At 39.8% G+C, this 16,546-nt stretch overlaps 2 protein-coding genes across 3 annotated transcripts in view; both read right to left on the bottom strand.

Annotated features, from left to right (window-relative positions):
• Positions 1-3,970, bottom strand: part of abcb11b (ATP-binding cassette, sub-family B (MDR/TAP), member 11b) — a 33,137-nt gene extending 29,167 nt beyond the window's left edge. The window contains exons 1-7 of one of the 2 annotated variants that reach the window (XM_014027111.1): positions 3,835-3,970; positions 3,647-3,735; positions 3,502-3,520; positions 2,353-2,382; positions 2,214-2,265; positions 1,787-2,112; positions 1,543-1,630 (exon numbers count right to left, since the gene is read on the bottom strand). In XM_014027111.1, coding sequence (XP_013882565.1) covers positions 1,543-1,630; positions 1,787-2,112; positions 2,214-2,265; positions 2,353-2,382; positions 3,502-3,520; positions 3,647-3,725 — 594 coding nt within the window. In that variant the 5' untranslated portion in view covers positions 3,726-3,735; positions 3,835-3,970. Of the gene's footprint in view, positions 1-1,542; positions 1,631-1,786; positions 2,113-2,213; positions 2,266-2,352; positions 2,383-2,698; positions 2,869-3,501; positions 3,521-3,646; positions 3,736-3,834 lie in introns of those variants that run through there. The other variant, XM_014027110.1, reaches the window with a different exon arrangement.
• Positions 3,971-9,257: 5,287 nt separating this feature from the next.
• The window catches only part of LOC106531300 (cell surface glycoprotein 1), a 9,737-nt gene continuing 2,448 nt past the window's right edge, over positions 9,258-16,546 (bottom strand). Inside the window, exons 2-4 of the mRNA XM_014027118.1 lie at positions 12,940-13,034; positions 12,781-12,855; positions 9,258-12,586 (exon numbers count right to left, since the gene is read on the bottom strand). Of these exons, the coding sequence (XP_013882572.1) occupies positions 10,018-12,586; positions 12,781-12,855; positions 12,940-13,007 (2,712 nt within the window). The 5' untranslated portion in view covers positions 13,008-13,034 and the 3' untranslated portion in view covers positions 9,258-10,017. The remainder of the gene's footprint in view (positions 12,587-12,780; positions 12,856-12,939; positions 13,035-16,546) is intronic.

Below are 16,546 nucleotides of genomic sequence, written 5' to 3'. Positions count from 1 at the left end.
GTACTCTTTTCTCTCACTTCGTCCGCCTTTTACTAGCAAAAAAAAATCTCTGGTCGGGCCGCAATGCATTATAGGATATGCTGGGCCGGGAAGGATCCATCAGACCTGTCCTTCGATTCGGGGAAAAAGAAGGACGTATTTGTCGGACGCATCGGAGGAGTCTTCCGTTTTGGACGTCCTTCGTCGCGGCGCTGTGACGTATGCGGCCGACAAATTCGACCTTCGGAGGACCCGTCCTGCCGTTTTGGACACAGCCTTGGACGGCCTTCGTCGCGGCACTGTGACGTATGCGGCCGACAAATTCGACCTTCGGAGGACCCGTCCTGCCGTTTTGGACACAGCCAACAACCCCAAAACAGAAAATCAAACCACCTTCAGTGAGACTGCTGGTCCCATTCATCCAGTCTGAACAGTAAAGGCAGTTCTACAGATAATCTGTCTGCCATTTGAAATTAGTCTTGCATGCAGGATATGCTGAAGATTATTGCCGGCCACTATTATGTTAATTATCAGTTTTGTGCATCAAATTGTGGCCGAAATATATCTTTCTCAAAATAGCGTTAGCCCTTAGTTTAAATTTGAGATTCGCTTTCCAAATGTCATGGGGTCAGCTCTTGGCTACCACACCAAATTTCAACTTAATATTTCTGTAGCTGAGTTGTAGAAAGTAGGTTTAGAGACCACCTTGAGTTTTGTGTTAAAAAGACTTTCTCAGCACCTAAAAGCTGTGTAAAATAACTGAACTGTAGCCCTTTTTAATTTAGAGTTAGCATTAGCAGTTAGCTTAGATGGGATGATTAGCAATTGGCATGTGTTTCTGATGTCATTCTTACCTACACCACATTGAATTTCAGCTCAGCAAGTGTCAAAATGACTGAATATATTCATTTAAAGTTAGCTGTGGTTGCCATCTTGGATTTTTGATCCATCTCTATCTTACCATCACTCAGGAACATGAMACCCAGATACCTGAACTCCTCCACCTGAGACATTTAGGTAAATGCACTGAACCTCTTCAGAGCTACTTTGTGTTTAATGAAAACCATGAATGCAATTATAAAATCAATTAACTTGTACAGTGCTTATTGATATCATTGAACAATGATCTTTAACAGATTTMTGTGCCTTGAAGCTTTGGGTGTCTCCCTGTTTTCTGCTTACTCAGGTGCGTTATTAGTTTCCAGGTTGCAGTCGACTCAGGCCTTAAATTAGACGGATTGAGCTTCAAATGTCTCCTCTGTCTGGAAATCACCGGATCTTTTAAACATATTCTGGTTATCTGTGAATCTGCTGCTGCTTAATAAATTGCTACAGGGGTTGGTAAATGGAGTCTTCACAGCCTGTGACAAATGCAGCTCACTATTTGCAGGAGACCTTGTGGCACAGAAAAAGATGAATAAAAGCTTGCTGGCAGAATATCAAGGCAGCTGGAGACTATTTTTGCTGCCGAACATCTAATTTCTTTTAAAGGTTTCGCGGATCAAACGTCGTCGTCCTGAAAGATTGGATTGGTGTAGAGACAARTCTGTTTATGTGACGAACCTGAAGGTACCCCAGCAAGAATACGGAGAGTCCGATTCCAACGTAATACAAGGCAAACAGGGTCATCTCATGTTCGATGTCAAGAAGCCTGAAAATCAGCAAACAGGCAGTTAATGAAACATACATGAGGACCTGGAGACTACACAGAGCCTCAGCTGCATGTCCAAACCTTTTAAAATCACACTTSTGTATTAAATATGCAGCTAAAAGAGCCCAAATCATAGTTTTCTCACAACCCACTTACCCACAGGACAAGTTGCCCAGAGGGGTAAACATCTCAAGTGTTGAATTATCAAAGAGGCCCAGGATAGACTGGTTCAGGACCATCTGGTCCAGGACTGACTGGTCCAAGTTGAGGGTTCCATTGTAGTTCCTCTTCCACTGGATAGTGTTGTTCACGCACTCCTTGCGGTCGTCGCTCAGCTCGGTGAGCTCGATGTCGTAGTCGATGAAGGTGTCGGTGAGGAGGCCGAAGACCAGCAGCATGAGCGGGCTGGCCGAGCCGTGCAGAACCGCACAGATGCTGCCCACCACCATCATCAGCACGTCCTTACACGTGGCAAAACGGAACTGAACAAACATGTCAGCATGTGAAGCACTCAGTTGGATTAAATGTGCAAACTTCTTAAAATGAAAGAAAAGCAACAAACTAATATTAATCTTTTTTTTACCAGCTGAAAGAAGCCAACTCTTATTGCTGGTTGTTCCGGATCCCCCTGAACTCTGTTTAAAACAGAAAAAAAATTTTTTTTATTTAACAGTTGAAAGCAACAAAGTACTCCTGAGCATATTAAGTTGTTTGTTACCCACTTTTCCTTTTCCTTTGAATTACTCATGGACCTGTGGGGAAGAAAACAGAACTGAGTGCCTCTGGCTTACTCTTTGTGATAAAGGCACWAAGAGAATTTAAAGACTGAATCCCCACTGTTGCTTTATAAATTTAGGGTTTATACAGTAAGTTGAAGTGAAGATAAGAGCACCAGTTTAACATTTTGCAGGCAGAATGTATGTTTTTAAAGAGTGTGAGTACCTTAGCATGATGGCTAACTCCATTACACGCTGTTAGCCAACATGCTAAGCTTATGTTCTAGGATTCTCTGTGAGCACAACTAAAAACCCAGAAAGTGAGTTTAAACAGAGAAAACTGCATCCTTACAACAAAAATCTGAAGGCGATTGGTGTTTTGTGAGCACTGAAACAAATTAATGGAATGAGAAAATAAGCAAGCGTTGAAGTAGTGAAGACAAGCAAGATGGAGAAATCCCACATCATCTATACATTTATCCATCTATTCGACCAACAATCCATCAATCTACCCATCCATCCATCCATCCATCCATCCATCCATCCATCCATCCATCCATCAATATATTCAACCATCATCCATCCATTCTTCATCAATCATCTATTCATTTGTCCATACATCCGTCTGTTCGTCCATCATCCATCTACCATTCATCCGTCTATTCAACCATCATCCATACATCCACCCATCCATTYGTCCATCATCYATCYGTTCATCAGTCTRTCTATCTATCCATCCATCCATCCATCAGAGTCAGGTCTCAGAGGCAGCAGCTGGATCACAGCCACCTCTTCCAGTCTTATGGGAGGACTCCAAGGTGTTCCCAGACCAGCTGAGAGACCTAGTTTCTCCAGAGTCTCCTGGGTCTTCCCAGTTGGACATGTCCAGAACACCTCCCTAKGGAGACGTCCAGGGGTCATYTTTACCAGGTGRACCACCTCATTAGTTTTACAGGTTAGTGAACTTTCGGTTTAAAATGTTTTTAAAAGTATTTAAATAATTATCTATTTAAAAATCAATGAGGTGTTTGAATGTGTCACAATTTTCWGGTGTTTAAAGAACAATCAATAATGTAATGATTTATGCAGATGTTGAACATAGTTAGTCATTGTGTATTTTACATTTACACATKAATGAATCCATCATGTACTCACATGTAGGAGCCAGCTGGTTCTGCAACATGAMAAAGAAGGCATTAAATCTAATATTTTGTTAACCACTGGTGAAGTTTTGACCATCAGTGGACCAACATTTAGCTCAAATTGAACCCAGTTCTCTGTCTAAGACCCACAGATTTACCTTCTTCTGAAACTTCATAGCTGTGGTTCTCTTGGCCCAGTTTTTTAATGCTCTGTAGTCTCACAGAGCCCATTGGCATGTTGATTGATCTGTGAATAAAAAATTAAAGCAAAGATGTATTTCTGATGTTTTGAAATGAAAYCTTACCTCAATTTTTGTTCATTTAGGTCTGTGAAGCTGGAATTTACCAACAAGTTATTGCTCTTATTCTTAATTCAACCTGACCATGAGTCCGGGCCGTTTACACCTGCAGCTCCTGGAAAGCTTATTGTGTGTCTGTTGGACAAAAGTGGACGGACTCGTGGAGTCATGTGTCGATGTTTGGGCACGGTTTGAACTCAAGGACAGCTCGTTTTTTAAAGGTAAGTGTCCTTTGGGTTTTTGTCACTGATAAAGTTTGGTGACCTCACCAGAACAAACATTTCATCGTTAAAAGCTAAAAAAATGATATATCCACAAAACAGAAGTGTTAAAAGACATTTGTTTTATTTTTTTCAAAAGACAATGAGTTAGAATCTCATTTTCAACTGAAAGAAAAAAAGAAAATGTTTAATGATGCTGGTCGTGTTGTGTTAACAAAAAACTATTCTGAATGCATTTGACAAAAAACTCAATGGCTTCATTAAAGACCTAATTAGACCAGAGAGTCATTATTTTATAATAAAAGGCATAAACTCTGAATATAATTTTTAAGAGTCCAGGGTTGAAGAGCAATTAATTCTTTCAAAACAAAACTCAGAAAGATGATTGAAAACAGTTTCAGACCAGATTATTATATTAAAGATGATGAATGTTTAACAGGTTCTGCTGAAAAATGGTTCTTAGTATGATTTGGTTTAATAATAAAATCTTAAATTAGGCTTAAATAAAAGTTTAGTTAGATGAAATTGACCTGTAATTGTAAACATTTCTGTGTAAAAAAAAATCTAAAATACCATAGTTTACCTAAAACTTGACTGTCTGTGTGAAATACAGTTACTGCACTGTACTCAGTTTTATAGTAGGACAGCTAAAAAAACATTTCTATGTGAAACCCACTGCAAACAACCAGTTCTGGAACATTTTATGACATAAAATGTGATGTTGGTGTAAATTTTCAAAAGAACCCTATGAAATTACAAGTTTTTCCAGGACAAAAACATGTGAAAAACACAACTTTGATCAATTTTGAAGATAGRTTTCTGAGGAAATGAGCTTTTCACATGAGAAACATGCAGTTTTGTAACATTTTCATAATTAATTGTGTTAATTCATTTACATTTCTATGTGAAACCAAAGAAATCGCAAGTTCTTGCACATGGTAAAGACCATATTTTCTCTTTAATGACACATTCTGACATGTTTTTTTACAATGTACTATAAATGTTTAATTCAGTGCTCAGTGTTTGTTCACAAAGAGTAGTTTTAAATATTTAAGTAACTTTGAAGAAATGACAAACAAAATGGTTGCTTCACATTTATTTTTAACTGTCAGTTCTTTAAAATAAACAAAAACATTTCAAAAGTTTTTTTTGTTACAAATAAAAATGAAAATCCCGAATCATTAAAATTATTTGCTCCTAACGCAGTTCAAGCTAAAGTCTTGCTRCTAGGAGTAACCACTGCTTAATGTAGCTAAATTTAGCTAGGTAGCTGTTGACAATGGCGACATGGCTCAGCYGATGCCTCTCAGCAAGAAGGTCACCTGATCAAATCCCGTTCTGGATAGAGTTTGCGTGTTCTCTCTGTGCATGCGTGGGTTTTCTCCTGGTACTCCGGCGTCGTCCCACCGACCAAAAATATGACTGTTAGGTTAAKTGGTAACTCTAAATTGTCCCTAGGTGAAAGTGAGAGAATGGTTRTTTGTTTCATTTGTCTCTATGTGGCCCTGTGATGGACTTTCAACCTGTCCAGGGTGTTCCCTGTCCCTTTTAACAAAAAATGTGCTATCTGAAATACAAAATACCCAAATAAATACTGRATTTTGTCTTTGTCAGTTAAATAAAAGAAAAAAATCTGAATAAACATCAATAACTTTTCTAAACAATGCATTTCTCAAAATCACATTTAAAGGACAGTAAAACAAAAAGTGCATCTCATTTTCAACCTCACCTAAATCACACAAAGAACGTATACAGTCCTCCACTGGGACTGAAAGAAAACGTCCARTTTCCAGATTGCACCTGCAGCTCCTGGAAAGCTTGTTGTGTGTCTGTTGTGTGTCTGTTGGACAAAAGTGGACGTACTCGTGGAGGCAAAGTGATCTYTGATGTTCAGAGAGGCTGTGTATGGTTCTACTGCATGCTCCTGAGGTGCTTTTATGTCACATAAATAGTTTAATATCCAACATGTCTTGTTTCTTAAGAGTTTAATCACCCAACCCAATAAATCAAATGTAACCAGAAACAACAACAGAATAATGGGCAGGGAACATTTTTATTTGCATAACCCAGAGTCATGCAAACGAGGCACAATTTAACAGAGACTAACTTTAAACTCTTACATTTTTTAATATGAAGCACTGTGACACAAAAATAATCCACCAAACAAAATTGTTCATACTTTTTCTTCTATAAGTTTTATTTAAATGAAATGGGTCCTGTTCTGCAGCTGTGTGGGTTCAGGGAACTGGGTCACAGAGTAAACAAGGTCAGTAGTAGTGTTGGTTGTGGTTGTGTTCAGCCGGTCATTCACCTTAKCAGGAAGCTTCTAAAAAGAAACGTGTCAGTCAGAAATATTTATTTAAAACTTCTGAAAGAGGCTGAACGTTTCATTACTGTTCGGCTGCTGATGTTTTAACATTGATGTGTGAATTTTATAAAAACTCTCAGGATGTGTTTTTATACAAATGCATTAAGGTCAGGACTGGAGGGGTTCTAGTGTCGATCATTTGTGTTTTCATGATAGTGATTTTTCCAGAGGTGAATGAAAACATCTGAACAACAGGAAGTGAGTCAAACTGCTCTGCTGCCATCTGCTGGTAGTAAGTTTAAAAAAGACACATTTTCCTTTTTTTTTTTTTTTTTGCTTCCTCTGGAAGGAAGAGGAAGGTCCATCCATCCATCATCTTCCTCTTGCTCCAGAGTCAGGTCTCAGGGGCAGCAGCTTGATCAGGGAGATCCAGACCTCTCTTTATACAGCCACCTCTTCCAGATCTTCTGGGAGGACTCCAAGGTCTTCCTAGACCAGCTGAGATACATAGTCTCTCAATTCTGGGTCCTGTGTCCTTCACCAGGGTCTCCTACCAGTTGGACWTGTCCAGAACACYTCCCTAGGGAGGYGTCCAAGTGTCCTCCTTACCAGATGAACCACCTCAGCTGGTTCCAATGGATGTTGAGGACCAGCTCCCAAAGTCTCTCCTGGAGAACTGAACTCCTCAGACAAAAGAGAGTGCACCTACCCTGCAGAGAAAACTCCTTTGGATCTCCTGGATCTGAGATCTGGATCTTTCAGTCACTACCAGAGTTCCTGACCACAGGTGGGGGTAGGAGTAATGACTGATAGAGATCTTCTTACAGCTCAGCTCCCTCTGAACCACAATAGACCAACCCCCTAATGAGAGGACAGTCCACKTTTTCCAGACTGAGGACCATGGTTCCAGATCTGAATGAGACATTTCCTTTTTATTGTGATGTTTGAAATTTTAGCAATTATTTAACATCCACTGTTTCAAACTTTACTTCTTTATAATGATTGCAAAAACTCCCAGTTGTCCTGTTTAACATCATGAACACTCAAAAGTAATAAAAGAATCATGTTTCAATTTAATATGAGTGCTACAAATATTTCAAACTTCAGTCAGTGCTGAAACATCTGAGCTGTAGTTTCTAGAATCCCTGGGATTATAATCCTGCTCATGACACAAAGTGTAATTCCCTCCAGAACACTTTCCCATCAGACAGACTCAGAGAGGATCTGATTACAGCAACATGACTCTGGTTAATGAGGTCTGATCCTCTTCTGTYGGCTTCATTGGACCATCTGACACCAGAGGACAGAACTGACAGTCTGGACCCAAAACAACCAGAAAATTCAGCTTTTATTTTGTCAAAAAAAAAAAAAAAAAACTCCAGCATCATCTGATGCTAAAATACTTTATGATTATTAGAGTGGGTTGGACTGAAACATGGGTCTGGTGTTTCTGACAGCTCCAGGATGCGGAAGACAAGAACTGGATGGTGGGACTCGGGGCTTTGCCTTCAGTCCTTTTTAAACGGGTCAGACAGACGGGGATCCATCTGCTCCCCTGACCTTCCTCCTCCTCCTTTAAAAAAATGTCTTTTAGCCAAGATTTTGTGTTGTTTATAATCTCATTCAACTCATCAAGCAACAAAAACTTTCAGTTTAATTTAAAAGGTCAGATTTTACATGGTTTTCATGGCAACAAAGAGTTAATGATCAATTTTTGGAAACAAAGAAGAAGAAGAAGAAGAAGAAGAAGAAGAAGAAGAAGAAGAAGAAGAAGAAGAAGAAGAAGAAGAAGAAGAAGAAGAATTTAGTTTAATTTATCATACATTCTTTTCATTTAATCACATGTAAGACATACAGTAAATGCTGACTGACTGGACTGGAAGTTTGTGTTTCTGGAGCCTCCAGGTGCTGCTGTGGGTCAGTCCTGCCCCCTGCTGTTCACCTCCTGAAACTTCATGTTGACTCAGATTATAGCAGGAACACTCACATCTTCATTTAGATTAAAGGGGAAATAGAACTTTAGATGAAGACTAAWGCTGCATTCCAGTTGCACTCGGAGGTCGGAGACTTCCGAGTTGAAAATATCAACGTATTGTAATTTAGAGTCGGGAAGTCTGTGCAACACAACCCGAGCACACGTGACATCACCATTTCAACATGGCTGCTCCTTGCATCAACACTGAGTGAAACTCTTTACTCCTATGGTTTTTAGCAGTTCTGTGTTGTTTAAGTCAGTYGTACTTGTAGTACTTTATACTGGTTTTTAGGCTAACGCTGTTTGTACACTCAAAATGCTGTGTAGAGCRCTATTGCTGCATTATTGTTGCATTATTCCAGCAGAGCAATTTTTCTGATGTTCTGACAGGCTGAAAGCTGTAATGCTTTCAACTCGGAACTGACGTCAGTCAGACTTCTCAATTCGAGATCTGCTGGAMCGCAGCATAATGCACACTTCTATCAAACTTATTCCTGGAGGTACTACTGTAGAAATGTTTATGGGAATGGCTTCCTGTCAAACACCAGAAGTAGCAGTAAGCTTTAGCTAACCGAGGTAGCAGAGCACGGATCACAATTTATTTGAAAGTAATTTGCATTTGGATTACCAGAACAAAATTATGGGACTGGGGGATGGGGGCTCAGGTCCTTTTCTGGGTCTGGGCCAAATGTTCACCTATATTTGGCACAGAGCAGATAACTTTTGCTGTCGGAGCAGACAAGTAATTGTCATTATTTGTGCTCGTCCAAAAGTAGCTGGAGTTTGTTACAGATCTGATGACTGTGAAAGTACTCACTGACATTACCGTGTGTCAAAATTAAACATGTGCGCGCATATGAACAGAGAATGCAAGGTGACGACACACCACCCACCCCCGCCCTCCCACCTAAAAAATGAATCCGGCCCCGCTGGTGCTCACCACTGCTAACTCTGAATAAAATATCAAATAAAAATGTTTATACAGTCATTATTTGCACTATTGTTGGCGTTAGACTGTTGAGGAAAAAAGACCTAAGAAAGWACTTTTATTGCAATTTATTCCCAGAATTAAGTATTCAAGTTTCAAAAAATCAAGACTTTTAAGAAATATTTTACAGTTAGAGACAATAAATGAACTCCAGTACTCATTGGAACAAATGAATATCGAGATAAATCTGTTAAAATGAAAACATTGTGGAAGGAGACTGCTACAGTGTGAGAATAAAAGAAATAATTCTATGAGATTCAAACTAAAGTCAAATTATTCACTCTTTATTCTGTGAAAACATCCCTCTGGTCTTTGTGAAGAATATCAATAATGATGTGTAGAAAACAAAATAAAAACCATAGAGCTGTGAGGAACAAGTCAGCTGAGTTCTGAAGATCTGTTGCTTCTGTCCAAAGGTAAGTGGACTGATGAAACTATAAAGACTTTAATACAATAAACAGTGATGAACGACTGAACCAAAGGGACGCGCTAAAGCAACTTAATGAACAACAGCTGCTAGAAAAATAAAAATAAAAAGATGATTTGCATCACTCCAAGTAATAAAAACCAGAGTTATTAAAAACCAAACTGTCATCTTGAGAGTCAAGTCTTCATGACTCTAAGGTCATGTTTAGGTGACCCTGATCTCACCTGTTCAGTATAGTCAGGCTTAAGCCTAGATTCAGTTTCAACAGGTGACAAGAGTTCAGATTTAAAAACAGATTCTGTTTCTGGTTCCTATTCAAGAACAGGTCCTGGTTTGGGTTCAGGTTTTGTTCCGGAGTCAGCCCCAGGTTTATGTGCAGGTTCAGGTTCAGATACAGATTCTGGTACAGGTTCTGGTTCAAGAACAAGTTTGGATTCTGTTACAGATTTTGATGCAGAGTCAGGTTCAGATACAGATTCTGGTTCAGGTACTGATTCGAGAACAGGTTCTTGTTCAGGTTTTGATCCAGAGTCAGGTTCAGGTCCAGTTTTATGTGCAGGTGCTGGTATGAGTTCAGGTTCAGCGAAATATTCATGTTCAGTTTTAAATACTGGTTCAGATCCAAATTCTGGTGCAAGTCCTTGTTTGGTTTCTGGTTCAGGTTTGGGTTTAGTTGCAGATTTAGGTTTAGTTGTTGACACAAGATCAGGTTCTGATACAGGTTCCATTGTTACTTCTAGTTCAAGAACAGGTCCTGGTTTGGGTTCTTGTTCAGGTTTTGGTCCAGATTCATGTGCATGTTCAGGTTTTGGTTCAGATACAGATTCTAGTTCAGGTTTGGATTCTGGTACAGCTTTTGATGCAGAATCTGGTTCAGGTAAAGATTCAAATTCAGTTCCAGATTCATGTGCATGTTCTAGTTCAGGTTCAGATACAGATTCTGATTCTAGTTCCAGAACAGGTCCAGGTTTGGGTTCTTGTTCAGGTTTGGATTCTGGTACAGGTTCAGATGCAGATTCTGGTTCAGGTTTGGATTCTGGTACAAGTTTTGATGCAGATCCTGGTTCAGATAAAGATTCAGATTCAGGTCCAGTTTCATGTGCACTTTCTGGTTCTGGTTCAGATACAGGTTCTGGTTCTGATTCTAGTTCAAGAATTGGTCCTAGTTTGAGTTCTTGTTTAGGTTTTGATACAGAGGCAGATCCAGATTTGGTTACTGGTTCTGGTTCATAAAATGATTCAGATTCTGGTTTTGATTCAGAATCTGATTCAGGTCCAGTAAGAATAGGTCCGGTTGTGAGTCCTTCAAGTACAAATTCTGGTTCAGGTTTTGATACAGATTCAGGTTCAGGTTCTGCTATGGGTTTAGCCTCTGGTACAAATACAGGTACAGGTTCTTGAATGGATTCTTGTTTAGGATTTAATACAAGTTCAGATCCAGTTTTTGGGACAAGTCCTGATATGGGTTCGGATTCCAATGTTGAATCGGCTCCAGGTTCTAGTATAGGTCCTGGTTCAAGATTAGATTCAGGTTCAGCTTCTGTTGCATACTCAGTTTCAGGTTCTAATTCAAGAACAGGTCTTTGTATGGGTTCTGGTTCAGATCTTTGTATTTGTTCTGGTTCAGGTCTTTGTATGGGTTCTGATTCAGGTTTTTGTATGGGTTCTGGTTCTGGTTCAGATCTTTGTATTGGTTCTGGTTCAGGTGTTTTTAGGGGTTCTGGTTCAGGTCTTAGTATTGGTTCTGGTTCAGGTCTTTGTATTTGTTCTGGTTCAGATCTTTGTGTGGGTTCTGGTTCAGATCTTTGTATTTTTTCTGGTTCAGATCTTTGTATGGGTTCTGGTTCAGGTCTTTGTATTGGTTCTGGTTTGGGTGTTTGTAGGAGTTCTGGTTCAGGTCTTTGTAGGGGTTCTGGTTCAGGTCTTAGTATTGGTTCTGGTTCAGGTCTTGGTATGGGTTCTGGTTCAGGTCTTTGTGTGGGTTCTGGTTCAGGTCTTGGTATGGGTTCTGGTTCATGTCTTTGTATTGGTTCTGGTTCAGGTCTTAGTATTGGTTCTGGTTCAGGTCTTATGACAGGTCCTGTTAGCGCTTTAGCTCTTTGTAAGGGTTCTGGTTCAGGTCTTGGTATGGGTTCTGGTTCAGGTCTTTGTATTGGTTCTGGTTCAGGTCTTGGTATTGGTTCTGGTGCAGGTCTTGGTATTGGTTCTGGTTCAGGTCGTGATGCAGATTGAGGTGCAGGTCTTAGTATTGGTTCTGGTCCAGGCTTTGTTGCAGGTCCAGGTAATGGTTTGGGTCCACGTAAAGTTTTATGTTCAGATCCTAATAAAGGTCCAGATCCTCGTATGGGTCCTGGTTCAGGTCTTATGACAGGTCCTGGTAGTGCTTTAGCTCTTTGTAAGGGTTCTGTTTCAGGTCTTTGAATGGGTTCTGGTTCAGGTCTTTGTATGGGTTCTGGTTCAGGTCTTTGAATGGGTTCTGGTTCAGGTCTTTGTATTGGTTCTGGTTCAGGTCTTTGTATTGGTTCTGGTTCAGGTCTTTGTATTGGTTCTGGTTCAGGTCTTGATGCAGATTGAGGTGCAGGTCTTTGTATTGGTTCTGGTTCAGGCTTTGTTGCAGGTCCAAGTAATGGTTTGGGTCCACGTAAAGTTTTATGTTCAGATCCTAATAAAGGTCCAGATCCTTGTATGGGTCCTGGTTCAGGTCTTATGACAGGTCCTGGTAGGGGTTCAGCTCTTTGTAAGGGTTCTGGTTCAGGTCTTAGTATGGGTCCTGGTTCATATATAGTTCCATATTCAGGCTGTAGTAAAGATTCATGTTCAGGTCTGGGTTCTGGTCCAGACACAGGTTCAGACTCTGGAGAGTCAGGTCTCTGAGGATTACTAGAAAAGACAAAACAAGTGGAAAACTTTACTAAATGTGTGAAAATCATAAACTTTACAGTACAATTAATTGGTTTTATTAAATAACACAGCAGACAGTGTGTACTTATACACAACTAGAAATAATACACAATATTTAAAGTATATTTAGAGATAAAAACTAACAAACATCTAAAGATAAATGAGAAAAGTACCAGAAGGAGCAGCACCAGGTCAGACATGTTGAGATGAAACTGTGACTTGATGTTTGAGTGGAATTTTGTTCTGTTCTGTAACATAACAGGAAAATACACAAAATATTAATAATAATTCAAATTTTAAAGTTCTGAACTCTGAGAGAAAACTCATCTGACCTTTGACCTTTGACCCTGGGTTCTCCAAGCAGAGGAGCATTCTCCTCAACATCATTCCATCGATCCATGGTTCTGACTCACATCCACACCTTCACCTGAAGAAGAAGATTAACTTTTATTAGTTTTAATGTTTTACCGTAATGATATGAACTGAGAATTTAAGGTATTTATGATTTTATGGCTAATTTCAGGATGTATGGGTTGGTTTTACTCAGAGGATCAGAAGATCCCACTGTCAAGGACAGCTCTGCTGRTTAATGTCCCCACCATTGTGCATTTGATCTTGTTTCATTTTTAAACTTCCTGTTTTATTTTGTACACTAACTTCCTGTCTCATTTCAGACAACTTCACTTCCTGAGATTCCCTCTAATCACCACTGCCACACCCTAATCTCATACACCTGTATCACATGTCCTCCTTTGTTCATTTAACCTCACACCATGCAGCTCCCCTTTGCCAGTTCGTCTTCATCCTTAGTGTTAAGCGTTCCAGCATTTATTCTACTTTGTCTTCCAGTGAACTTGACCCAGCTTGTATTTTGGATTCGCCTCTGCCTCTGTTTTGGATACCTTAACCTGGACTGCCACTTTGTGTACCGACCCTGGACCCAATAAACGGATTATGATTTTGAGTGACTGTGTTGAGTCTTGCATTTGAGTCCTTTTATGTGCCGTACGACACCCACAAAGACCCATAGATCAAAGAAGACGATAATTACCCTTAAAGCTGGATGCTAGARGGCAACTATACTGAGAAATTTCCACTTTAAGGGTGTATTCAAACCAGGAAAGTCCTTTGATCCGCTTGTTTGGTCRCTTGTTTATTGATTTTTTTCTTTAGAAAGGTGGAAGTCCTGTGTGCTGCATGTGTTATGCCMGTTATGTGTTCATTTCTTCAAATGTTAAGGAGGCACAGGCTATGTCCAAAATGGCAGGCCGGGTCCTCCGAAGGACCCAGCCTACGCGGTCGAGGTGGGCCGGGTCCTGGTAGACTGGGAAGATTGGAAAAATGTGTCTGTGAATTTAGACGGTCTAGCCTCCTGTCCTTACCCCGGTGTACGTCATGTCACTTGCAAACGTGACGACGCTAAGCAGAAGCAAAATTAGATTGAAATTAGAAAAATATCAATATATTAGTCTTATTAATATCACAAAACTATAAAATTAACTTAAAGGTAATATTTGGTGAACTAATGGACCCACCGTAGGTGCAAGTTTATTTTGCTATATAAGTTTGTTTTTTTCTGACACAAATAACATGTCTATACAAATGATAAAAGTTTTAAAAACACAACCGCTAAAAATTTTAATTTTTATATCACCATATTTTTATTTATAACATATTCTTTTCTCTTGCTTCATCAGCCATTACTAGCATAAAAAAAATCTCTAGTCGGGCCGCAATGCATTATGGGATATGCTGGGCCGGGAAGGATCCATCGGACCAGTCTTTCGATTCGGGCCAAAGGAAGGACACATTTTTCGGCCGCATCAGAGGAGTCTTCAGTTTTGGACGGCCTCCATCGCTGCGCTGTGATGTGTACGGCCRACAAATTGGGCCTTCGGAGGACCCAGCCTGCCGTTTTGGACACAACCACAGCGTTTCCATGTTGCTCCTGATCTGTCATTGTCTGTAGCGTTCATGTAGTGTTAGGATTAGCAACACTGAAGGGCTCATTTTTTTACCATGTTGGCAATAGGGGTGTAACATTACATCAGTCCATATTGATCTATATCGATATAATGGTTCATGATTCAATTATATTGAGGCAAAATGAAAATATCTATCTATATTGTCATCATATGCTTGATGTATCATATGCCCATCTAACACAGTCATTGTGTTAGATGGGCATATGATATCACATTATATCAATCGCAGACATGTGAATTGAATTGAATCTAAATSGTATCGTGACAGACCTTGTGATATAGAGAAATATCAAATCATCATCCAAACAAATCGATATAATATCGTATCGTGATAAAGCTGGTGATTTACACCCCTAGTTGACAAGCAATATGGTGATTCATGAAGTCTAAAAAACGTGTATGTTTCTTTTAGTTGGTTCTGTTTAAGGCCAGTCTGTGTTCACAYCAGAAGCAAACCACAACAGAGTTGAAAGCRGACCAAGACTGCCTCAAAAAGTGGGTCTTGGTTCATTTATTTGGTTCACACCTGGGTTAAGTTGAGTGTATTCACACCTGCAAAAAATGGTTCAGACCAAMAGGGGAAATGAACTCTCATCTGTTTAAAGTGGACAAAATCAGGTGTGAATACACCCTGAGTGATGTTTATGGTGTCATATGACACGTCTAAGATAAGGTCAGGTTCAAGGTCGTTTTTATTCTACATATGAACAGTTGGTCTCATGGTTGGGAGGCATTTGTTTTTGTGCATCTCATCCACAGCCCCGGAGACACAAGGTACTTAGCTCTTGGGAAACTCCTCCCACTGCTATACAAGTCAAATCATGTTTTTATCCCATCTGGGTTTCTACTCCGTCCCTTCATCCACCTTTTGGCCCCAAACCTGGCACAGGAAGAGCGCCACACTTTCCAGAAGATGGATTCCTCCTTCCAGAATGTCTGTGCTCTCTCCATCCAGRAGTTTCTGACCATTTGACTCTATATGTGTCTGGAAGAGCCATAGATGGATGTTGTTTCTGACTGCCTCGRATAACTGCTCCTCAAAACTGTCCATGTTGTTTGGATGCAAAACAGTTAGCTTCCAGAAGAGGAGTGGTTGAAGCAAAATACCACTATTGCTGTCCGAGCTCTTTTCTGCATAATCAAACAACTCACTAATTTCCGACCAATCACACAATTCTTTGCTCATACTCCTGTTAGAAAAAGTTCGGCCCGGGCCTTGTATCGAAAAACATTTCAGCAACAAGGGAGTTCAAAGTGCTTTACATCATAAAATTGAAAAAAAATTTTACAAAGTCATACACAGTTAACATTTGAAGCATTACAGTTTGTSAAGTGCCATTGTTCCACATCAGAATGTTGACTAATATTACATTTACAGTGTTTCATWAGCAWCTCTAAACAGGTGGGTTTTCAGGCTTGATTTAAAGGAACTCTGATTTTCGGTTGTTTTACAATTTTCTGGAAGTTTGTTCCAGATTTGTGGTGCCAGCTACACAAGCTGAATGTTGCTTCTCCATGTTTGGTTCTGGTTCTGGGGATGTAGACCAGAACCAGAAGACCTGAAATGTCTGGAAGKTTGRTACAACAACAGCATATCTTTCATGTATTGTGGTGCTAAGCCAACACTTTTGTCTGCATTAGCAAAATATCTYATAAACCAGCGGATGGATTTTAATGAAACAACTAAACTGTTCCTTCTCATCATTAGATGATTTCTGCAGGCAGTATTCATTTAAATGGATCGCTGATTACTGTCACGTGTTGGCCTTCATATTTTATTTTTATAGTCTAGTAAATGTTTTTGTTTGTGACACGTGGAAACTCCAAAGAAATTGTATATATTTATTACATTTTTCATGAAGCGCCATGTCGACATTGTTTTACTGAAGCAATAAATTCTGGGGATGATGWTGATGATGGGTGACAGTTGAGACCAAAACACAAGGAGTTGAGA

This window comes from Austrofundulus limnaeus, unplaced genomic scaffold (genome assembly GCF_001266775.1).
Source record: "Austrofundulus limnaeus strain Quisiro unplaced genomic scaffold, Austrofundulus_limnaeus-1.0 Scaffold617, whole genome shotgun sequence".
Classification (NCBI taxonomy): domain Eukaryota; kingdom Metazoa; phylum Chordata; class Actinopteri; order Cyprinodontiformes; family Rivulidae; genus Austrofundulus; species Austrofundulus limnaeus.
This window is presented reverse-complemented; position numbering and strand designations above follow the sequence as displayed.